A 23,181-nucleotide genomic window follows, 5' to 3' on the forward strand; every position below is an offset into this window, starting at 1 on the left:
TGCTAAGTGATGTTTAAATTAGACGAAAATAAGTTCAAATAAATTTCGATAGGTTAGATAAGTGAAAAGACTGAAAACTAGATGAACACATCATAAATACATGTCTTACAATAGAAAGGCATGTTATTACATCCATTGTTGCTATTAATTAATGTTTAATACAAAGTATATGTTTATTATTTGTATTTTTCCTCCGTCGCCCATTAGGGCTATATGTATATCATTTAATTTTCATATAATAGCATAATGTATACCTTCAATATTATTATACAAAATCAAGTTGCAAAGTTAAGGAAGGTACATAGACGTGTAGTACCACATACATATTAATACTGTTATCTACTACAATCTTATATGTTATAAATTTATCAATTTATTTTTTTAGTTAGGTGATAATAACTCTAAGACTACGTTTATCACTTCTTATCTGAAAATGCTAGGATGAAATATCATTATGATCGATTAAACACGATATGAGAAGCTTAGCTTGTTATGTGATACTCTCCAATCATGATGAAACTAGATGAATCCCATGCAATGCAGGGTTTGTTTGTATTTTTTTACAACTTATATTTTTTTCCTATGTTTGTGATAAAATTTATTACTTTATTTATTCATTGTACGTAGTATATTATATTATCATTTAATATTTTTATTTTATTTATTTAAAATAAATTGTGAATTTTCTCTCATTCGTTATATATTTAGATGAAATTTCTAATATCAAAAGATAATATTTTATATTTATTAGTTTAAACTTTAAAATTTCATTCGCCAATTTTATTTTGTTAACGTAGAACTTAATCTTTAAGGCGAACAAATGATAAATGATTAATGATGAACATTTTTTTTCTAGAAAAAGAGAAAGGATATATTTATAATTTCAATGATTTTTTCTTTTTTTTGGTATTTAATTTAAAACTTTTTTTTTTTGAGAGAAAACTGATTTTTTTTTATTAAACGTGATTTTATTTTTTTTATTAGTATATTTTTATAAAATATTTTATTATAATCTCTTTTCATATTTTCATTATTTTTTTTATCTAATCCAATTTTTTAAAATATCAATTGAACCTGAATTCCATTTTTTTTTTTAAGTTTAATAGTATTTTTTTTATATATACGAAATAAAATAATTTGTTCTGTTCTCTTAGATAAAATTTCCAATTTAAAAAGATAGAATTTTATTTTAATAATAAATTTAAATTTAAATTTTAATGGCGCTTTAAAAATACTAATCCTACAACATAATAAATACTATACGTAATTAATAATCCTATGTGGCATAATCCTATACGTAACGCTCTTAAAATACTAATCCTACATTGCGCTCTAATAATTTTTTAAAAATCAAAATTATAGGTGGCTCTCTAAAATCTTGGGAAAAAACTCCCCTTTATATAATTTAACGTAATTTTATTTTTTATATTAGTATATTTTTATAAATTTTTTTATTATAATCACTTGTCATATTTTCATTATTTTTTTAAATATCAATTGAAAGTGAATTTCATTTTTAAAAGTTTAATAGTATTTTTTCTATATACGAAGTAAAATAAATTGTTTCTTTTCTCTGAGATAAAATTTCCAATATAAAAAGATAGTATTTTATTTCTATAATAAATTAAAAATTTTAATTTTAATCTTACGTGGCGCTTTAAAATAACAATCCTACGTAGCATAATTCTATAAGTAACGCTCTAAAAATACTTATGTTACATGACGCTCTAATAATTTTTTAAAAATAAAAATTCTAGGTGGCTCTCTAAAATATTGGGAAAAAACTCCCCTTTATATATATATATATTAGGTTAGATTAGATTTTCTTCTATTAGATATCTAGATAGTTAGATTGTGACAAAACAAGATTATGTGACCTTCTTTATCTTGTCAAAAAAAAAAAGAAAAGAAAAGTTCCTCTTTTATAAACTACGTAGATAGTTAGAACACTCCCTCTCTCCAATCCGCTCATGACCTATCAACCCCCCTCTATCTCCTCCCTCGCACCCATTCCTCTGCATAATACTCAAATAACTCAATTAGTGTGGGATTAATTAATGTAATGGAGAAGATGGATCATGCATTGTATTAATGGATATACTCAATTCAATCTTATCATTCATTCATCTACATGTGTCACTCAAGCTAAGCGTGGTCCAAAAAATAAATAAAAAAACAGACAATGAGATCTAATTAATACGTTATGTATATGACCATATACAGTACATGATGAATCTAAATAAAACTTGTTACTGGCCCAGACAATACGTATTTAGAGTCATTATATATTATTCTGATATACTTCATATATATATATATATATATATATATATATATATATATATATATATAAATAAATTTCTACAATAATATAGCGAAATAGTAGATTAGCTAGGATAAAATCAACGTATTTATAAAAGGTACTTGTATGTATCATTTAAATTTTATTTGTATAAGTATAAAATAATACTAGGCCAAAATTCATTTTTCAACATTTAATAACATGAATTTTAGAATGTTTTATATGTCAAAAGTTGGATTTTTTGTTCTTCATTCAATTAAAAGAAATTCTTTATCGTTTATTTACATTGAACTTAAAAGTCAATGTATTTTGTGGCACAAAAAATAAAAAAAAAGAATAACTAAATTAATACAATTTTATTTTTATTATTTCTAAAATTTATTTAAATAGCAACAACCTATAGATTTGAGGTTTGAGTGATCAAAGAGAGGTGAGGTATATAATTTTGTTATCATATACAGTCCGGAGTATGAAGTACATTGTTACTTGCTAGAATATAATTGTATAAGCTCAGTACGTACGTATTAAATTTTTATAATTTATGAGCATGGTTAATTCTTTTTTATATAACTTTGTTATATAAGTTGGATGTCGCGTCATTAGAGAATTGGTAAAAAAAAAATAAAATTTTAATGAACACGAGGTAGGTCACATTACGAGGTCACCAGTTCATATATTGATATATGATACTAACTATTGTTAATTTTTCTTTGTGATGATGAAAAAATGCTGATCAATAATATTATGACATGCATGGCGCCACATTACTTGCGACTTGCCTAATAATAACGATACGTAGGGAGATAGAAAGCATTGTCACTAAGTTTAACCATTAGTATAAATGATTGAACATGATATACGTAGTATGTTATTTATTTCATAAATATATATACTCATTTAAATCAGTCTTTCTATTAGTTAGGAAATAATTGACCTTAATTAATATGTGAAACAAAATTGATTAAAGAGAGGAATGAACGAGTGACCAAGAAAATTTGGCGCATGGACCTACATGATATTCATAGTGTATAGACATGGACTTCTACTTCAATAAGTTACCCCATATATATACAGGTTACTGTATAAAACCTTTATTGTAGGACATAAGATAAAGTGCTTGAAGGCTACGTGAATCGGCTATATTAAGAGGCTAATTATTTCATGCCTTTTCAAGTATAAATAGTATTGTATTTTCAGACCTTGGTATAAATACAATACGACCCACTCTTGTAGTGTACAACTCACAAATTATCATACAATTAATACTTACAAGTATAACTACTAACTACTTTATACATACATTGAGTACTATTGACAAATACAAGTATTCTATATAAGTTTTCTAACCATGTATCGACCTAAGAAAAAGTTTTCAAACCATATAGTAATTGGTTTTGCGGTAAAGATACTATCATAACCATGTGGTGGTTGTGAATCTTGTGATATTAATCTCCCACTAGAGGCAACTTGAGGGTTGGGCAAGGATATTCCCTTACCTCCTCCCCCTCCCCCCTCCCACCACCACCCCGAACACACACTCCCAAGGAGCCTTGTTTGTAAACTTGGGTTGGGATGACCTATGAGAAATTCCGATCCTATGTAGTGCCTTTTTCCTTACCTTCAATTTTTCGAACATAAATAATGTTCTCTCCATATGTCTTTTTCTTACTTGCTATACGAACAATTTTACAATATCTATAAGTAATTTTTACTTGTATTTGACAATAATTGTTTTTTCTCTCTACGTCTAAAAAAATAGACTTCATGTCTCTTTCCTTAATAATTGAGCAAGTAATAGTGATCGAATAATGTAAATTAACAGAGGGAGTACATAATTTGTTCACAAGCAAGAAAATTTAATTACATCGAATTTAATTACAATTCATCCGTATTCCAATACATTGCAACATTCATACTCGAATCTAATTACAATTAATCAGTACGTATTTATTCATTATACTGCAACATTCAAATTAATATATATCTTCAATCACCAGTGTTACCAGCTAACATCATATACTTGTCTTTCCTAGTTAATACAGTACATGTGTATCCTAATGACTTTGCAATTTCAGCTTGCACATAATTAGCAACATCAATATTGGACATACCACCACTTCCACAAGTATGAGATTTAGGTAAATTTTCAAGTATGGCAACATAGTAATAAGGATATGGATTCAAGAGGAAAAATATTGGATCCAACGCTTTGATTCCACTCGCCGTTGTACCATAAAACATGCTAACTTTAACCTCTAAAGCCACCGGAACAATGTCATCAGTCATCTCCGCGAATAAGGGGCTAAACCTTAGCAAGTAACGCTCTCTACACGTAGTCCCTTCAGGGCAAACCACAACACTGCCTTTGCTTAACATTTTTTGCATGACTTTCGCGTCTTTCTCCTTGTCCCTTGTAAGGATAACGGTCTTTATTGGGGCGAGAACTTGGCTGAATCTGCTAATGCTATAGGCAAGCGCGGTTAGAGGAACTTCACAAGCGTATGATATGTAGATAGGATCAAGCAACGTTTTGTGGTTACACACGTAAATTTTGCCCTTGGAATTTCTATTTTGGTTGGTTGAGCTATTTAATATTGTTTGTGAACAATTTTTTGACGTCAAACCACTTGTTCCAAGGAAGGCTAGTATTGGGAGGGAGATTTTGAAAGGTAAGAAAATTGGGATTATGATTCTTGTGATGCATAGGATCGCGCCGAAGGGTAGCCATATGAGCATGGCCAATGAAGCCATAGGAGTTGGAAAAAATGCTAACCTTCCATCGTGGAATATCAAGGGTTTAGGGTATTTGTCCCTTGGAAGATAATTCCATTTTTCCTTCTCAACTTTTCTCACCAAGTAGAAGCCCTAGCATAAAACGTAACATTAGAAAGAGAGTTTGAGTAGCTAATCAAACATTTAAGAGGAGAAAAATATATAGTCATATCATTTGTCAATATCTCAATTAGGTGTACCAATACTCCTACATATTTCATCAAATTAAACTACGTCATACAGTGTAATTCGTAAATTTCTTTAGGTTCTTATAAATTTCATGTTTCATGAGTAATAAAATAGTATAACTAGTAAGTATAATTTCATTCAAGTAATAATCAGGTGAACAAAATAGAACTTTAAGTTAGATCATCATCCAATTATAATTCTAATTAACACGAGCGAGTAGCCGAGTAGAAGTCTTTTGTACCTTCGACATATCAATTAATTGAAAGTATAACTGTGGAACTAAACATTATTGCCATGAATTGGAATTTCTAATCTAATATATATAAATAAAGTAGGTATTTTCGAGAGCATTCGGCGCGCCACATAAGTAAAGGTATTATTTTGACCAATTAAAAATTAGATTTGTATTTTATTTTAGAATTAATAAATTTACTCGCCACCTAAGAAAAAGTGACAATGAGATTTAAGAATTTTGCCACGTAGTTAAAACAACGAATAGTGATTTATTAGGATTTAATTTATTCAAAAAACTAAAAATTATTTTTATAAAAAATCATCTTTAGATATAGGATTTATATATCTAAGATAAATCTTGATAGTGTTTATGATAAGAAATAAAAATTATTCCTTAATAATAAATAAATTAAAATTTGTGATGCATACCATTATAAATTGACGCATCCTACAGCACCAACAAAATTTCGTATCAATACAAAACCAAATCAAGCGAATTTTGTGTCAGTTTTAGTCATCAATGGCTGAGTAATTCTTAGCTTAATTTTTAAAATCCATGTTTAAATGTATATTTGTGATTATTGCTTACATTGTGTTTAATTGGAATACTTCACGATTATATGTTTATGTTTTGTTTACTGAACTTTTTTTTTACACGTAGATCTGATTTAATCAGAGAATTAGATTCGAGCAAAAATCGCCTGATGGTCCTATCATTACAAGAAAACAGCCGATTTCCGACGGACTTTTTCCGTCGGAAAGGGTCCGCCGAAAAACCCTTCGTCGGAAAATTGGGGTTTTCCGAGGGAAATTCCGTCGGAAAGAACTTTTCCGACGGAATTATTTCCATCGTAGAAGGATTTGACTTTCAACGTCAATCCGTCGCAAATTTCCGATGAATTTTTCCTCGGAATAATTTGTCGGAACAGTTAACTTCCGACGGGATTTTCCGTCGGAATATTCATCTTCCGACGGAATATTCCGTCGGAAAATTTATTAAAAAAAATTAAAAAAAAAAAACGCCCACCACCCACCACTACCCTGTCCAGACCCCTAACCCACCTAACCCAAGCCAGACCCCACCCACCACCACCCTGTCCAGACCCCTAACCCACCTAACCCAAGCCAGACCCCACCCACCACCACCCTGTCCAGACCCCTAACCTACCTAATCCAAGCCAGACCCCACCCACCAGCCCCCACCAGACCCACCCAGCCACCCACCCCAGACCCACCCAGCCACCCACCAGCCCCACCAGACCCACCCAGCCACCCACCAGACCCACCCACTAGAACCCACCCAGCCACCCACCAGCCCCACCAAACCTACCCAACCACCCACCAGCCCCACCAAACCCACCCAACCACCCATCCAGCCCCCACCCAGACCCACCCACCAAACACCCACCCAGCCCCCACCCAGATCCCACCCAGCCACCTAAAAAACAAAAAAAGGTCCGAAAAAAAAAAAAAAACAGATCGAATACCAAAAAAATCCGAAAAAACAAAAACCAAATTAAATAAAAATTGAATGTAAAAAAAAAACAGATCTATAATATACAAATAAATTGAATATACAAACAATCAAATATACAAATAAAAATTGAAAAAAAAAACGAATTTACTAAATCTATAATCAATTTGTTCTTCAAATCGAGGGCGTTGTTGTTGATGTTGTTGAGGTTGTTGCGCTATTGTTGAGGTTGTTGCGCTATTGTTGAGGTTGTTGCCACCGTTGTTGATGATGTTGAGGGTGGGGAGAGAGGAGGAAGGGACGAAGGAGAAAGAAAGGAGGAAGGGAGGAAGGGACGAAGGAGAAGAGGAGGAAGGGACGATGGAAGAAGGAGAAGGAAGCAGAAGGAGAAAGAAAGGAGAAGAGGAGGAAGGGACGAAGGAGGAGAGGAAGAGCAGAGAAAAGGAAAGAAGGGAGGGGAGGAGAGAGAAAGAGAAGAGAGGCGACGAGAGGAGAGAGAGGAAGTTAGGGTTTTTGTTTTTATATAATCATACATTCCGACGGAATATTTCGTCGGAGACCTCTAATGTTCCTTTTTTTTATTTTTTTTCTTTTATTTCTTTCGACGGAATTTTTCCCTCGGAAATTATATCTTCCGACGGATGATTTCTCCGACGGAATTTTCCGCCGGAAACGTATTTTCGACGGAACATTCCGTCGGAATGCCTTGGCAAATTATTTGACTTTTTTAAAACTTTTCCGACGGAATTTAGTTCCTCGGTAATTATATCTTCCGACAGAAATTTCCGTCGGAATAAATTTTCCGGCGGAATATTCCGTTGGAAGGGACAATTTCCGACGGAATTGTTTTCCGTCGGAATATTCCTTTTTCCGGCGGAATTTTCCGACAAACCAAAATTCCGTCGGAAAATTCGACATTTCCGACGAAAATTATGTCCGTCGGAATTCAGCCTATTTCTAGTAGTGTATTAGATGAGAAGGTATTATATCTTTATAAATTTTTTACATTTATTAAATTTTTTTATAAACCTTTGTAGTTTATATTAATTAATTTTATGATTAGAACAAATTTTTTGTGATTTAGGTAGCTTAATCAAGTCATCAAATTAACTTAATTTTGATTACGTTCATACCTCAATTAAACCCAACTTTGTACAATTCGACCATAATTAATTTAAAGAAACTTTACTCAATTAAATACTTTTCATTTGTTACAAATAAGAAGCAATATTGCACGCATTGCCAGTGACAACAAAATAATGATTCAATTTTCCAAAATACTATTATTCGGGCGATTAGGGACGATGAAAAAATTCCAATGCATAGATTTGATTTTGTACAATTACAATTTTTAGATCAATTTCACAACAATTTTCACTTCTTGATAAATATATTGATTTATTTTAAAAGACTATAATGGTTAATTTTATATAATTTTATTTTTGTTAACATGTTTTATTTATCCACTTTAATTAGATGGAAGAGATATGGGTGTGAACGAAGTAGGTGATTCTATTGAAATAGAAGATAAATAGTTAAATATTTTTATTATTTTTTATTATTTCTTTTTTTTTTAAAATAACTAATAATTATTTAGGATTTAAATTATTCAAAAAATAAAAAAAAATATATCTTTTTACATTAAAGATTTTAACCTAATATGTAATCGATAAAATATCATATTTACAATTTTTTTTGAAAGATATCATATATTACAATTTATTCATATTAATAAATGCAGTTGTCATATAACTAACAACAACGAATAAAATACAAAGGAACAATAAATAAAGTCGCATAATAAATTACATTAAAAAATATATATACACTTTTGTAATAGGCAATAACACTTTAATTAAATTATTATGTGTTTTTTTCGTCTAAAATTATTAAATAGTTAAATAAATCAAATAATTATATATATATAAACTTAGAGTCTATAGGAAAATATCTTTTCTTGAGATTTATGTATGAAAAAAAAACCGTGCATCGCCACCTAGATAAAAGTAACGAATTTGATTTGATATATCTAAAATTTTAATGCCACGTAGATTATAATCCACGAATTAAATTATTTTAATGAAAAAAATAGAGTAAAAAAATAGGAAAAGATAATTTATTAATTCAATACTACAAGTATAAGAAATCCAAAAAAAATATATTTAAAAAATATTTAAATGATAAATGCTTATAATAAAGTTTGATACCTATCATTATAAGATAAATTTTGATAGTATTTATAATAAGATATACAAATTGTTCGTTAATTATAATTAAATTAAAATTTGTGATATCTACCATTATAAATTGACATATCATACGACACAAACAAAATTTCGTATCAATAAAAAACCCCATCAAGCAAATTTTGTGTTAGTAATTTTGTGTTAATTTTTGGTCATCAATGGCCGGGAATATTTTAGCTTAATTTTTAAAATCCTATGTTTAAATTAGTATTTCTAATTATTACTTACATTGAATTAATTTGGGATACTCAACGATTATATGTTTATGTTTTATTTACTAAATTTTTTTTACATGGAGATGTAACACATCATACGACACAAATAAAATTTCTTATTAATACAAAATCCCATCAAGCGAATTTTGTGTTAGTAATTTTGTGTTAGTTTTAGGTCATCAATGTCCGGGTAATTTTTAAAATCTTATGTTTAGATTTATATTTGTAATTATTAGTTACATGTATTTATTTAGGATATTTAACAATAATTTGTTCATGTAATGGCATACGATTAGATGTTGTATACTTAATATATGGATGGCTTTGGTTAATTTTGGATATGATGAAAAAATTCCAATGCATAGTTTTGATTTTATATCGCAACAATTTTTCATTTATTGGTAAATATATTGATTTATTTTATATAAATGTAAGGATTTAATTTATATCATTTCAATTTGGCTAACATTTCACGGTTCAATTTATCCATTAATGTAGTAGGTTGGTTGCAGACGAGGTTGGTGATTCTATCGAAATAAAAGATATGGTAAAACAATGAATAATGATTTAGGATTTAAATTATTAAAAATTTATCATTTCACATTAAAGATTTTGTATAACAGCAAAAATTTCATATATATTTACAATTTATTTAAATTTAATAAATTCATTATAAATTATAGTAAAAAATAAAAAAATATTAAACTTTTATAATTTTGTCTGAAATTATTAAATACAATAAATCAAATAATTAAAAATCTTAGATGAAAAAACCGTGCATCGCACGGGCTTCCATCTAGTCTATACTATATATTAAAAGGCGTTCATTTCAAAGGAACTGTGCCACGTGGCACTCTTCAAAGTATTTGGACAATGGCATGTCAATACCTTAAGGTTTATGCGCCACATAAGTTTGCCACTTCATTTAACAAAATAAATTGTGCTTTGAGCAAGAATCAAACCCTTAACCTCCAAAATACAAAGGTCATACATTTTCCATCTCAACCAACTTTGATTAACGTCTTAAATTTCACATAATTAATATTATATATTCCTTTAATATATTAAGTAAATTAGAGGTTATATTTTTTTATTTATATTTCACAAGATTAGAAAACAAATACATATGAGGTAAAAAAAAATAAAAATAAAAAAATAACACCCGAGACAACGCCCGAACCACACAATAACTATACAAACAGTAGAACATAATTATCAAATTAAAAAAAAAAAAAAAAAAAAACAAACTAGCTGGAACATCGCCCGAGCCACACACTACTTTTTAATAATAAAGAGGATAACTCTTCTACGTATGCATAAAGATTTATGATACCTTGAAGGCTTTTAATACTAGTCTAGCTAGGCAAAATATCGTACGATCCACCTCTGATATGATTTTTGATTTGATCAAAATTTGATCATATTTGTACACTATTTTATGAATATCATTAGATTCGTATTTTGTGTACTTTCCGAATTTGATTTTTGTTTCCAAACATTTGTATTTATGTAATTTAGCAACAAACAAAAGCGGGTAAACTAGGTCTAGTCTATTGACCTGGCATGCATGTATTTATTTGATCATTTCTAAGATAAGAAACATTTGCTTAATTAAGCTAAACTGAACATGGCGTAATCTCACATTCATTGCTTCTCATATGGCATCCTTTTACATATATTTTATTTAAACAACTTAAATATTGAACTTATGAACCTAGCTTTAAATGAGTAAAGATCAATAAGTACTGATGGTGGGGCAAAATGTTAAGCATATATGCGTAGCATACCTTGCAATTTGTAATGAGTTGTTGATCTTTAAATGTTTTCTCACACCCAGATATTACAATAACGTTTTCCTCCTTGCAAACTAGACTTGTAATTTCCTTAGTTACATCCTTTTTTCTTTCCATCAAACCTAAATAGTACCCTCTATATACCTTAATCTCCCTTCCAACAATTGTGCCAATTCCCAAATATTCTTGCAAGAACGCCTCGACCATAACCCTAGGAAAATTACTTACTCCCACCCTTATTCGAAACCTCGTGAGCACCTCAAACCCTTGATATCCCACATCTTCCAAGAAGAATTTCGGCAAGACAGTTCTTCCTATTGTTTTTAAGGCACTCCTTTTAACCCCAACAAAACACACGAAAACCATTATGTTTAGCTTCCATTCTTCGCCTACCACGCAAATTAAAGGGTACAAAACGAGCAATAAAAAAGCACGTAAAAGACCTCCGCCTTCAAATGCCACCAACATGAAGAAAGGGAACCATGAGGAAGATTTTAGCAAAGTTTCCTCCATATTAAAGACCAAAGTATGGTTTAGTAGCTCCTCTAACCGCGAGGATAGACAAGTGTACACATGAACTTTTGGTGACTCTATCTTCTGAGAAAAATCAATAGTATTCCTAAGCTTCTTACATATATCCAAGAAACATGACTTGGATCCAAGACAAGTTCCCATTTTGTTGTGGTACCTTATTAGAATCAAATCTAACAAATTTTTTTGGCAACATAAGTTACATAACACGTAGTTTAGGCTTAGATTATACTCATATATAAGGACTATGAAGAGATAGCATACGGCCGTTTTCAAACCTCAAATCTATATCAAATTAAACTTGAAAAGTGAAAATACCTAGCTAGTGTCTCCAAGTATAGACAAATGGACTCTTGATCTGTCTTAACTTGTGATTAAGACAGTGATTAAGGTCTTTAGCTAGCGAATTTGTACCGTGTAGGCAAAGCTCAGCTCGTTGATTTAGGCCACCTGAGATTGCATTTATTAAGGTCTTTGTCCTCAATTATTATTGTTGAATTATTATAAACTACAAGTTACACAAATAAAATAAAGTTAATAAACTCACAATGAATTCTTGGTTATGCACAAAGGGTTCTTCTTGCATGATACTTATACTCTTAAGTCTTAAATGTGACAATAATATAAGAAAACCAAATGCGCTTATTTAAGGATCTAACTAGTTCTAACCAAATCAATTAAAAATTAAGCTAACTAATTGTGGGACATTTGGGGGACCTTTATTGGGGCCAAAGACGGTTACTCTTGGTTTCCTACCCTTGCTAGCTCTAATTAATACGAGTACTTCGTATCTGTTGATATAAAGTATAACATATCTCTGACATTCCGTTAGATGAGCGATAATAAATGGTTGTAATAAGAATAAATTTGTGTACTCCTTCGTTTCTGATTAACTATATATTTCTGATTAACTATATATTGCAATACTCGTAATAGGGTTGCACAAAAGTTTAAGAAAAATTACTATGTACTCGTATAAATTAAAGACCAGGCTAAAGTGAAAATTTTATGATCGATATATAAAGTATAGCTAGTAGGTTACGTACATAAATTGTTAGCGGGTGAGGAAAATAATTTTAAAATGAGTAGCGAATGTAGTGTTGGTATGGGAGAGAGATTTAATAAAAAAAGCAGTGAACTATTACAAAAAATTAAAAGAAAATGTTGAAATTAATAGGAAAAAAAATTATAAATTTGTAAGAATAGTCAAGGTCTATTCTCATAGTAATGTTACCGGTTTAGCTCTTTTACTCTACAGTTCTTCAAATTTTCTTACCATTAATAATTTAATTAATCACATTTAAGGGGCGTTTGGTATGACTAATGGAAATAGAGCGGAAAAGAAACAAATAAGTGGGAGGAAATGAATCATTTAACTCTTACCTTTTCATTTGTTTGGTTTAATTATGGAAAGGAATCACTTAAACCTATCTTTTTTTTATTTTTTTTTGAGGAGAGTAAGGATAATTGTTACCTTAGGTTTTAAAGAGGTAACAAATGGGTGGAAACCATTTCCTTTAACTAATGGTAATTGTTACCCAAACCTTCCAACCAAACACTTGGTAACGGTAATGGTTTATTTGAATCCGTTTCCAATCAAAAAATACTTCAACCAAACATGCTCTTAAAATCATTACCGTTACCGCTAATTAACTATAACCGGCTATCAAACAGGTCGCCAATGGATTCATTGGCCTTCAATTGTACAGTTCAACAGTCACTATTACTTATTGGTAAGCCCCTAGAACCATCCTTGTCAATGAATGTAACGTAGTAGCATACTCCGTAATAAATTGTGAGACTGCTTACTAATAGTAGTACGTGGATGCTTATCTCTTAGCTCGTAAAAAGAAATCGTGAAGTTGGGGTAGTGTGTGAAATATTAGTGCAACGGTCCATTTTTATGACTTAATTATCAGAAAACGAAATGATCGAGTTAACAGTTTCAACTAATTAATTAAGCAACGTGATCATGCATGGGATATGTTTGATTTGGCCAGATTAAATAATTGAAATCGATTCAGTAAACGAACCCATATATACCGGCCCGGTTACGTTGGAATGAGCCAAAACTCACCCCCTTGGCCTAGCCTTCCATCTCTTGGGTTCCTACATATAAACTCGAGACCTCGAATGGCTTGAGATTTCGAAATACTAGTTGAGAAAGTGCAAATTTATCGAAAAAAAAAAAAATACTTGTGATTATTGTGAGTGTTAAACATTTTAAAATTATACTTGTACTTGTACATACATACTTGAAATATGAATTGTTAATGCATCAACTCAACTAGGCCAAAAGCTTAAATTTATGGTTGAAATTCAGGATCAGTTTAATACTCTATCATGAACATCTCCTGTATAACCAAACAACCAATATATAATGTCTTTGAGCTCATTGATATAGTTAAGGATTCTTTCGTCACATACCTCATCCTTAGGTAGTGATCGATAATCATACATGCAATTAAATCAAACAAACCAATCAAAGCAAAAAGGTAGGATTTAAATCGATTTTAATGTATAATTTTGATGGAATCCATATAATCTTCTAAGAGTTGTAACTTCAATTCATTTTTAACGTATCATAATGTTATACTTCGATATTATGAGTGTGATCGATACTGCTGGTTTGATTTGCGTTGGCAGTTGCTTTCTGTTACGGTTGATATAAATATGATGCTGATCGATATGTAAGATGTTAAGATGAGAATAAAATGTTGTATTGTTATGGTTGGTAGTTAACTAGTTACGTATGAAGTAGATGTTACTGTTGATAAGTCGATGTTATGTACTGTTGTCTTAAATACAATGTGAGTTGTGAGCTAGTTACTCCGTACTCCAATTAGGGTTGAGCAAAGCTATCTGATAATCCGAAAATCCAAAATTCCGATCCGCATTCGATTCGAAAATTTAAGATAATCGATCCGAAAATTTCGATTTTGAATATCCGAATATCTGAAAAAAAGTCGGATATCGGATATCGGATCAGGTATCCGATCCGAAATCCGAAAAAAAAACACTTTTTTTACCATTTTTAAATATTTTCATATTATTAGATGCCCTAAAGACAAAAACTCGGATAACCCTAATTTTCCCTCATAATCTCATATCCGCCTCTTTCTCCTCTATTTTCTCCCTCCTCTCTCATCTCAAATCTACCCTCTTCTCGCTTCTCAGATCTCCCCGTAAATCTCTTAGATCGTTCCACCGTTGTCCGTCGTTGAAACTCACAGCCTCACTCCTCCACCAGCCGCGACTTCCCTCACTCCTCTACCTGCGGGCTGCGGCAGCAACGACCTGATTTCCCTCGCTCCTCCACCAGTGACGGCTTGCGCTGCTTCCCTTGCTCTGCTTCACAAGCTAATTGAATTGATTGGTATATCCTTTACATTTTTACTTATCTTCAATTTGTTTTGTGTACTTGATTTCTTTTCAATTGATCGTTCATATAAATTTAGGAGACAATAAATTGAGAGCCATGAATTGTAATTTGGGAGACTAATTTTTGATATTATATAATTTCACAAAAATTATTGTTATAATATTTATGCCCCCATTAATCCATTATAGTAATTTAATTAACAAAAAGCTAGTAATTTAATAATCCGTTACGCTGCTGTGCTTTCCTCTTTGTTATTACCTCTAATTTGAATTAGTTAATTGGGTTTTTAGGTTTGATTTTGGAAACCAATTTCTGGGTTCTTATAGTTGTTCTTGTTTTAATTTTTCTTACAAATAATGGGTTTAGGTTAATAAGTTATGCTTTTTGAACTGTTAATTTAATTAAGTGTTGTTCTACTTTTGCTATGTTGGGAGAAATTTATGTTCTGCTTGTGCTCCATTTTAAATTTCGATTGTTCTGGTTCTAACCGTTATGATTCTGCTTCATTTGAAAATTCTGTTGTTGTTGATTAAAATTTGGAGGAATTTTAAATTATGAAATTTTTGTTGTTCTGCTTGTGCTCCATGTTGGGAGAAATTTCTGTTATGTTTCTGCTCCTGTCCTCCTACTTATGTTGATTTAGTCTGTTATGTTGGGAGAAATATACAATCAGTTTATTTTGTCAACAAATTTACATTCTGAAATATGTGTTTTAGATGGATGATGCTATTGTAGAATCTGCTAACTTAGCAAATCCATCAAGTGAGGAGGAGCCCTTGGCATCAATAGCTGTTGCTGCTGCTGCTGCTGAGGAGCATGCTGGAATTGAAAAACCACCACAACCACCTGTTACAAAAAAAGGCCTTCAACCGCGACTAGTGATGGAGCTGAAATAAAAAGTAAGAAAAAAAGATCTTGACTTTGGGATCATTTTGAGTTAATAGTAAAAGATGGGGATAAAAGGTCAAAATGTGTGTATTGTGAAGTTGATGTTTGTGGTATCTCTAAAAGGGGTACAAGTGCTATGAAAAATCATATAGAAAGGTGTAAGGAATACCTCCCTAATGTTGACAAATCCCAAAGGCTTCTTGCATTTCAAATTGAGCAAAGCCAGCAAACATTAGGAGATGCTAGTGTAGGTGATAATGCAAGTGGGGAAAAAAAAGGGTAAATTAGAATTTTGGAAGTTTAGGCAGGAGGAGGGTCGGAAAGCTTTTGCTAAAATGATAATCATGGATGAATTGCCCTTTAGGTTTGCTGATCGTGAGGGTTTTCGCTACTTTATGTCTGTTATTCAGCCTAATTTCATTATCCCCTCTCGTTTTACAGTAGCTAGAGATTGCTATCGTGTGTTTTTAGATGAAAAAACAAATCTGAAAAGTTATTTTAGCAAGTGATCTTCTCATATTTCTCTCACTACTGACACATGGACCTCTTGCCAAAATCTGCCATACATGTGTTTAACAGCCCATTTTATTATCACAATTGGAACTTACACAAAAAAATTTAAATTTTTGTCCAATTAGTGGCCATTCAGGTGAGGCTATTGGTAAAGCGGTAGAAAAATGTTTGCTTGAGTGGGGTATCACTAAGGTAATGACCATTACCGTGGACAATGCAAGCTCAAATGATGTAGGGGTCCAATATTTGAGGAAAAGGTTACTAAGATGGAAAGATGGGACTGTTTCAGAGGGTAAATTTGTGTATATGCGGTGTGCAACTCACATTCTTAATTTGACAGTAAGAGAAGGTTTGAAATAATGTGATGAATCAATAAAAAGAATTCGTAATGTTGTTCGATTTGTTAGATCTTCCCCTACCAGATTACAAAAATTCAGAAATTATATAAATCAAGAACAAATTGAATCTAAACGTCAGCTTTGCTTGGATGTTGAAACTAGGTGGAACTCCACTTATTTGATGTTGGAGTATGCTTTGATTTTTCGTAAGGCTTTTGATTTGCTTGAAAATTCTGATGGTGGTAATTTTTTTTCTGAGTTAACAAAGATGTCGGGTGTTCTTACTGATTTGGATTAGGATCGTGTTGCTTCTTTTATTCCCTATTCTTAAGATTTTTTATGATGTTACTTTGAGACTCTCAGGATCTTTGTATGCTACTACTAATGTGTATTTGTTAGAACTTGTGACAATTGGCAAGATGATTAAAAAAAAAGTGTGATAGTGTTGATATTAGGGAAAGGTCAATGACCAATGGAATGAAGAAAAAGCATGACAAGTATTGGGAAAATGTGGATAACATTAACTTGATGTTGTATGTTGCTGTTGTGCTTGACCCTAGACGTAAAATGCATTATGTTAAGTGGGCTATTAATGATCAATAATGATTCTGACAAGGCCACACAGTTGTATGATATAATGATGGGAACTTTGACTTCTTTGCATGAACATTATGCTGCTTTACAATCTCAAAATGTGTCAAGTGTTTCTGAAAATATTGATTTGACTTCAAAAGACTTTGAAAACTATAATGATTGGAATGATGTTGCTGATTATGAGTTTGAGAGGAATATTGGTGGACAAATAGTTTTTGACAAAAAAAGTGATTTGGACAAGTATTTGATGGATGATAGAGAGCCTAATATTATCGGTAAGAGTTTTGATGCTTTGGGATGGTGGAAAAAAGCGGTGAAGAGATATCCTATAGTTGGTCTTATGGCTAGGGATGTATTAGCCATTCCGGTCTCCACGGTTGCATCCGAATCTGCATTTAGCACCGGTGGGAGAGTACTTAATCCATTTCGTAGTTCACTTTCTTCACATATGGTTGAAGCTTTGATATGTGCACAAGATTGGATGCGCACTACACGTGGTCCACTTGTGATTGAAGAAAGTATCGATGACATTCAACAAATTGAAAAGGGTAGTACTTTTTCTGTTTTTTTTTTTTTATGAATATTTTTAATGTTTGGGATATTCTATTTGGTGGTCTCGTGGTTTCAAAAATTCCACATGGAAGACAAACTTTTTTTTTAGTCTCTGTAGTGACCTCGTGGTTTTGCATATTTGATTATAGTGACCTTTTTTAGGTTTATGGCTAACCTTTTTAGTTAAAATGGTTAACCTTTGATTTTTTTTATTAAAAAATTATTTAAATTATATTTTAAAATAATAAAATTAAAAAAAAAAAAAAAAAACCCCTAATCCCTAACCTAGCCACCAGCCCAACCATCGGCGGCCATCACTCCACCGCCGGAGACCGCCACTGCCGCCGAAACCCCTTCCTTCACCGGCGAAATCACCGGTCGTCACCCTCACCGACATCACCCCCCGGCAAATCCCCTTCCCTCTCCATGAAAAATCACTATTCTTGCCACCTTCCCTCCTGTCCCCACTTCCTTTTTCGGCCGCCTCCACCTCCCCTCCAACCACACCACCACCAACAACAAACTCGCGCAACCAGGAAACTCAGGAAACCCCCACCAACTTTCCGATCCATTTTCGTTTCTAGCCAACCTCTTCCCGTCACGCCGCCCCTCCAGTCCTTTTTCAATTTCCAACCAACTCACCTAAAAACTTGTTCGATTTTCGGCCTACCCCCAGAAAAATCATTTTTGATTTTCGAATGGTGAGGCTGAACTGATGGGGCGGCGATGACTATTGGTTGGGGTGATTTTTTGGGGAGATTGAAGGGGATGGGGATTTGCAGGGGGCTGATGTCGGTGGGGGTGACGGCCGTTGATTTCGCCGGTGAAGGAAGGGATTCCGGCGGCAGTGGGGGTCTCCGGCGATGGAGTGACAGCCGCCGGTGGTGGGGCTGGTGGCTGGGTTAGGGATTAGGGGTATTTTTTTTTTTTAATTTTATTATTTTAAAATATAATTTAAATAATTTTTTAATAAAAAAAATCAAAGGTTGTAACACCCCCAAATCTCCCTCTACGGAATATGTAGAAAATACGTATAAATACCGTAGAGATAGACTGGGGCGTATTACCGCCGCGTATGACGCAAGGCTTATACAAAAAAATACTTTTGCAGCGGAAAACCTTTATTCTTATTAATAAAACTTTAAATAAAACTTGTTCATAATTTGTGACACAAAAACGACTCCAACTTTTCCTAGGCTAGGTGAAATTCCCATGGACTCCCGTATGCATCAATCAACTTCCACCTGAAACATTCACCTGCTTACCATAAATGGTAAACAGGGCAATGCCAAAACAAAAGCACGTATTAGCAAATTATGCTAAGTAGATTATGTGTAAGATAAGTAAAACATAATTTAAATCATTTAGATTTAATTCATAAGAATTCCAATGCCGTACTCAAGTAAGAGTTTTTCCAATTCAATTCTTTCAAGACAAAATTTAAAAACTCAATCGATTACGTTCCAAAACCAATTCCTCACTTAGTGTGCACACCCCCCAAGTGGTTTACTTTATGAACAAAGGCCAATCTTGAGGAAAGGCTAGGTCATGCAAAGTCCATAGCCTTCTCTAATCCATTCCCTAAGAGGGATTCATAACCATATCGATTGATTGCTTAAAAGCACCTTTTAAAAAAAAATCCGTTATACTTGGACATCAATAAACTTGTAAATCATTTTTAATCCAATCCTTTTAATAATTTTAATCACAATTCAAAGCCTCTTTGATTAACCAAAATCATTAATTTCAAGCTATCATAAAACACAATTTCATATAGTAAAACATAATTTCATACGGCACATAATTTCATAAGAACTATATTAAAACATAATTTCATAGTCAACTTTCGAAGGTATCAAACCACATAACGTACCTTAATTCCGAATATCAATCAACACTTCGCACTTTCAAAGTTCAATCACGAATACACCTTGCAATCAACATAACCATACGGTTATCACAACATCTTTAGACATAAACCCAAATCTAATGTACATGGATTATAAAACTCTTTTAAAAATAATACTTTAATATTAAATTATAACTGTTAAATAGGTAATTATATTTTAGAAAACTAACCATGAAGAAAATAAAGGAATAGGATTAAAGGAAATTGAATTTGCGTTGAAAAGAATAGGCAGAACTTGCAGAGATCATAACTCCTTTGATATAACTCCGAATTGGGTGATTCTTGAGCCTAACCTCAAGGATTTTTTGAGAGAAATAATTTTCTGAGAAATAGAAAAATCCAAAAAATGACCAGAAGTTCCCGAAAATTGGCTCCAAAGATATACGGGCAGATTTTCTTTTAGAAAAGAGGAAAAGAAAAATAGGAAAAGTTTGAGGGAAAAGAAGAGTAAAAGAAAAGAAGGGAATTGAGTTTTTGGTGTGAAGAATATGAGAGTTATGAGGGGGTATTTATAGGTGTTTAGGTGATGAGTTTATAGAAATTTAGGGTTGTATAATTTATGGAAATTTTAAAGAATAGAAATTAGGGTTTCAAATGTATGGAAGGATATTAGATTTTATTTGGTCATGAAATATTATTTAGTAGGATTTGAGCTTGGAGTGCAAGTATAGAATAAGATCAAGAGATTTTAGATTTAAGAATAGAAATAAGGAATTTTAAAGGATTTTTATTTTTAATAAATTAAATTAAAACCATTTAGAAAATTCATGAGTGGCCGAAAATATTGACATATAATAATTAATTAAATCAGATTTTTATTGTATAAAATCCGAAAATTAATATATTTCATGAAAATAATTAATTTAGAAAAATATTAAAACAATTTAGATTTTTATTCTATGAAAATCGAAAATACATTTTAATTAATCTACCGAATTAATATAATTTCGGTTTAGCTATTTAAATTTTGAGAAATCAAAAATACTATTTATAACATAAGTATAAAATAGTTTCATTTATTGGATTATCCAATTTAATTAGTTTTGTAAAATAATGATTTAGGCGCCAAAATTTAAATATCATTTTGGCTCCAAAACTAAAATACTCTTTAGAAAATAATTAATACGTCAAAATACGAGACTAAAATACCTTTCAAAAATACGGGGTATTACAAAGGTTAACCATTTTAACTAAAAAGGTTAGTCATAAACCTAAAAAAGGTCACTATAATCAAATATGCAAAACCACGAGGTCACTACAGAGACTAAAAAAAAAGTTTGTCTTCCATGTGGAATTTTTGAAACCATGAGACCACCAAATAGAATATCCCTTAATGTTTTTGCTGATTATGTCTTTCTTTTATTAATTAAGTGTGAACCCGATTCCTTCAGTTTAGTTGTTTAATCGACATTCTTCTTAAGTTGATCTGCACTTTTTTTTTTTTTTTTTTATCTGGTATAAACTTCAGAAATTATTTTCTAAGATATGACTTGTGGGATTGAATTATTGTTTTGTTCTAATCTTGTGGGATTAAATTATTGTTCTAATATTGTTGGTTTGATTGTTCTGATTAATGGGATGTATGTTCTGGCTAAGTGTTTCTTTTGCAATTGCTGGTTTTTTGTTATTCCGAGCTTAAATTGATTTGGTTCTTTTTCTGTTCTTAAGTTTACTCTATGCTCTGTTGATGTATGATGAATTTCTTCTTTAGTGTATTTTTATAACTTGGTTGACAGTGCATACAAAATTTAGTTTTGTGGTAATTAATTTAAGCTCTTAAGTGTGATTAAGTAGTATGACTTAGATTGGCATGTGATATTTGTTTTACTAATGTATTTTCATCATGTTATTTGTAGAATTGTCGTCTCTTGTAGATCCGCCTTCGGTTTCCGTCGTTGATGATTATTTTTAGCATTAGAAGGTAATACTTTTTTAGTTTGAATATTTTAGAAGCTATAGTTTAATTTCTGCATTTTTTTGTTTTGTTTTTTTTTTTTCCTTATGATTATCTAATATATTGTTATTTTATATTTTGTAGGGTTGTTGACTTGCCGTACACTCGTACTTTGTTGATCCGTTATTGGTTTCCGGCGTTGATGACTTATTTAGTGTTAGATAAAATGTTTATGCATTGTTAACATTTGGACATTAATGTTTTTGGACTTCAAATTTTCTTATGTAATTGGTACTTTTGTTGCAATTAGCTAATTAGTTTGCATTTTGAAGGTTGTGTATAATTTTATTATGTAATTTCTGAAAATTAGTTGTTGGACAATAATTTCAAGTCTATTTTATCCCTCTTTGTTCAGGTTATGAATTAATTGTCTACATAGTAAAAAAAGGTCCACAAGACAATAATGTGTGAAAAAATGGGTGAAAAAATCAATTTTGCCATTAAAAAAACCCCGCAATTAAAGAAGTTGGATATAGGATATCCTACTTATCCGATCCAAAAATTTCAGATATCCGGATTTACGGATATCCAACATTATCGAATCGGATACGGATATCTAATATCCGAATTTTCGGATATGGATATCCAATCCATGCTCAGGCCTAACTCCAATATATTGGGCTTCTAATATCTGAACAGTCAATATTCAAAATATGAAAATATGCTTTAACAAAACCAACCCCCCCAAAAAAAAAAAAAAAAAAGGTACATATTTGGAAAATCAAAAGTACAATCTGTAACACAAAATTGGACCGTAAAGGCTCTGAATCTCGAGCATGGAATGCAAAAAACATGACCTGATTATGGATAAATAAACAATGTACATCCACCGGCCCTTGACCCTACTATGTACAAATTACATCATCAATTCATCATACTCCGTACATTCTTTTTGACAAAGGCAAGAGCCGCTAACCACATCATACTTCTAGTAGTTAAAAACATAAAGGTTCCAATATCAATATCGTCTATTTCTAATGGCTAGTACAGGTGTAAGGACATAAGCCAAACTGGCCAATTGAAACAAAATAATATTTTATTAAAGTAATCGGTTAAGAAAATACTAGTAAAAGGGGCTGGGAGAAAAAGAAATAAGCAATATATTATGAATACAATGTGTACGTAGTATGTTAATCGGTCCAATTAACGACACAAACAACTGAACAAGGCCTCTAATTTACTCATATTTTCTTATAGTATTGATAATTGATATCACATGTAAGTAATCGTTGACATAATGATGATGTATAGATCGAGTAGCGGTTGATTGAAGGACATATAGGTTTCTACATAGT

At 31.5% G+C, this 23,181-nt stretch overlaps 1 protein-coding gene and 1 long non-coding RNA gene across 3 annotated transcripts; one reads left to right on the forward strand and one right to left on the reverse strand.

The window, feature by feature from the left end:
* Window positions 1–4,256: 4,256 nt before the first annotated feature.
* On the reverse strand, window positions 4,257–12,100 carry LOC110736519 (probable glycerol-3-phosphate acyltransferase 2). Its single transcript, XM_021916746.1, has 2 exons — window positions 11,220–12,100; window positions 4,257–5,167 (listed from the first exon to the last, which is right to left on the reverse strand). The coding sequence occupies exons 1-2, from the start codon at window positions 11,898–11,900 to the stop codon at window positions 4,289–4,291; spliced, it is 1,560 nt and encodes a 519-aa protein (XP_021772438.1). The 5' UTR covers window positions 11,901–12,100; the 3' UTR covers window positions 4,257–4,288.
* Window positions 12,101–14,488: 2,388 nt separating this feature from the next.
* LOC110736520 lies at window positions 14,489–22,790 on the forward strand. Of its 2 annotated transcripts, none has more exons than XR_002514249.1 (4): window positions 14,489–15,132; window positions 15,855–18,019; window positions 21,789–21,853; window positions 21,971–22,790. It is a non-coding gene; the product is annotated as an uncharacterized LOC110736520 (long non-coding RNA). The 2 variants fall into 2 exon arrangements; XR_002514248.1 differs by having other exon boundaries at window positions 14,515–15,132; window positions 15,855–16,037; window positions 21,971–22,788.
* Window positions 22,791–23,181: the final 391 nt, after the last annotated feature.

This window comes from Chenopodium quinoa, unplaced genomic scaffold (assembly GCF_001683475.1).
Source record: "Chenopodium quinoa cultivar QQ74 unplaced genomic scaffold, ASM168347v1, whole genome shotgun sequence".
NCBI classification, from domain to species: Eukaryota; Viridiplantae; Streptophyta; class Magnoliopsida; order Caryophyllales; family Amaranthaceae; genus Chenopodium; species Chenopodium quinoa.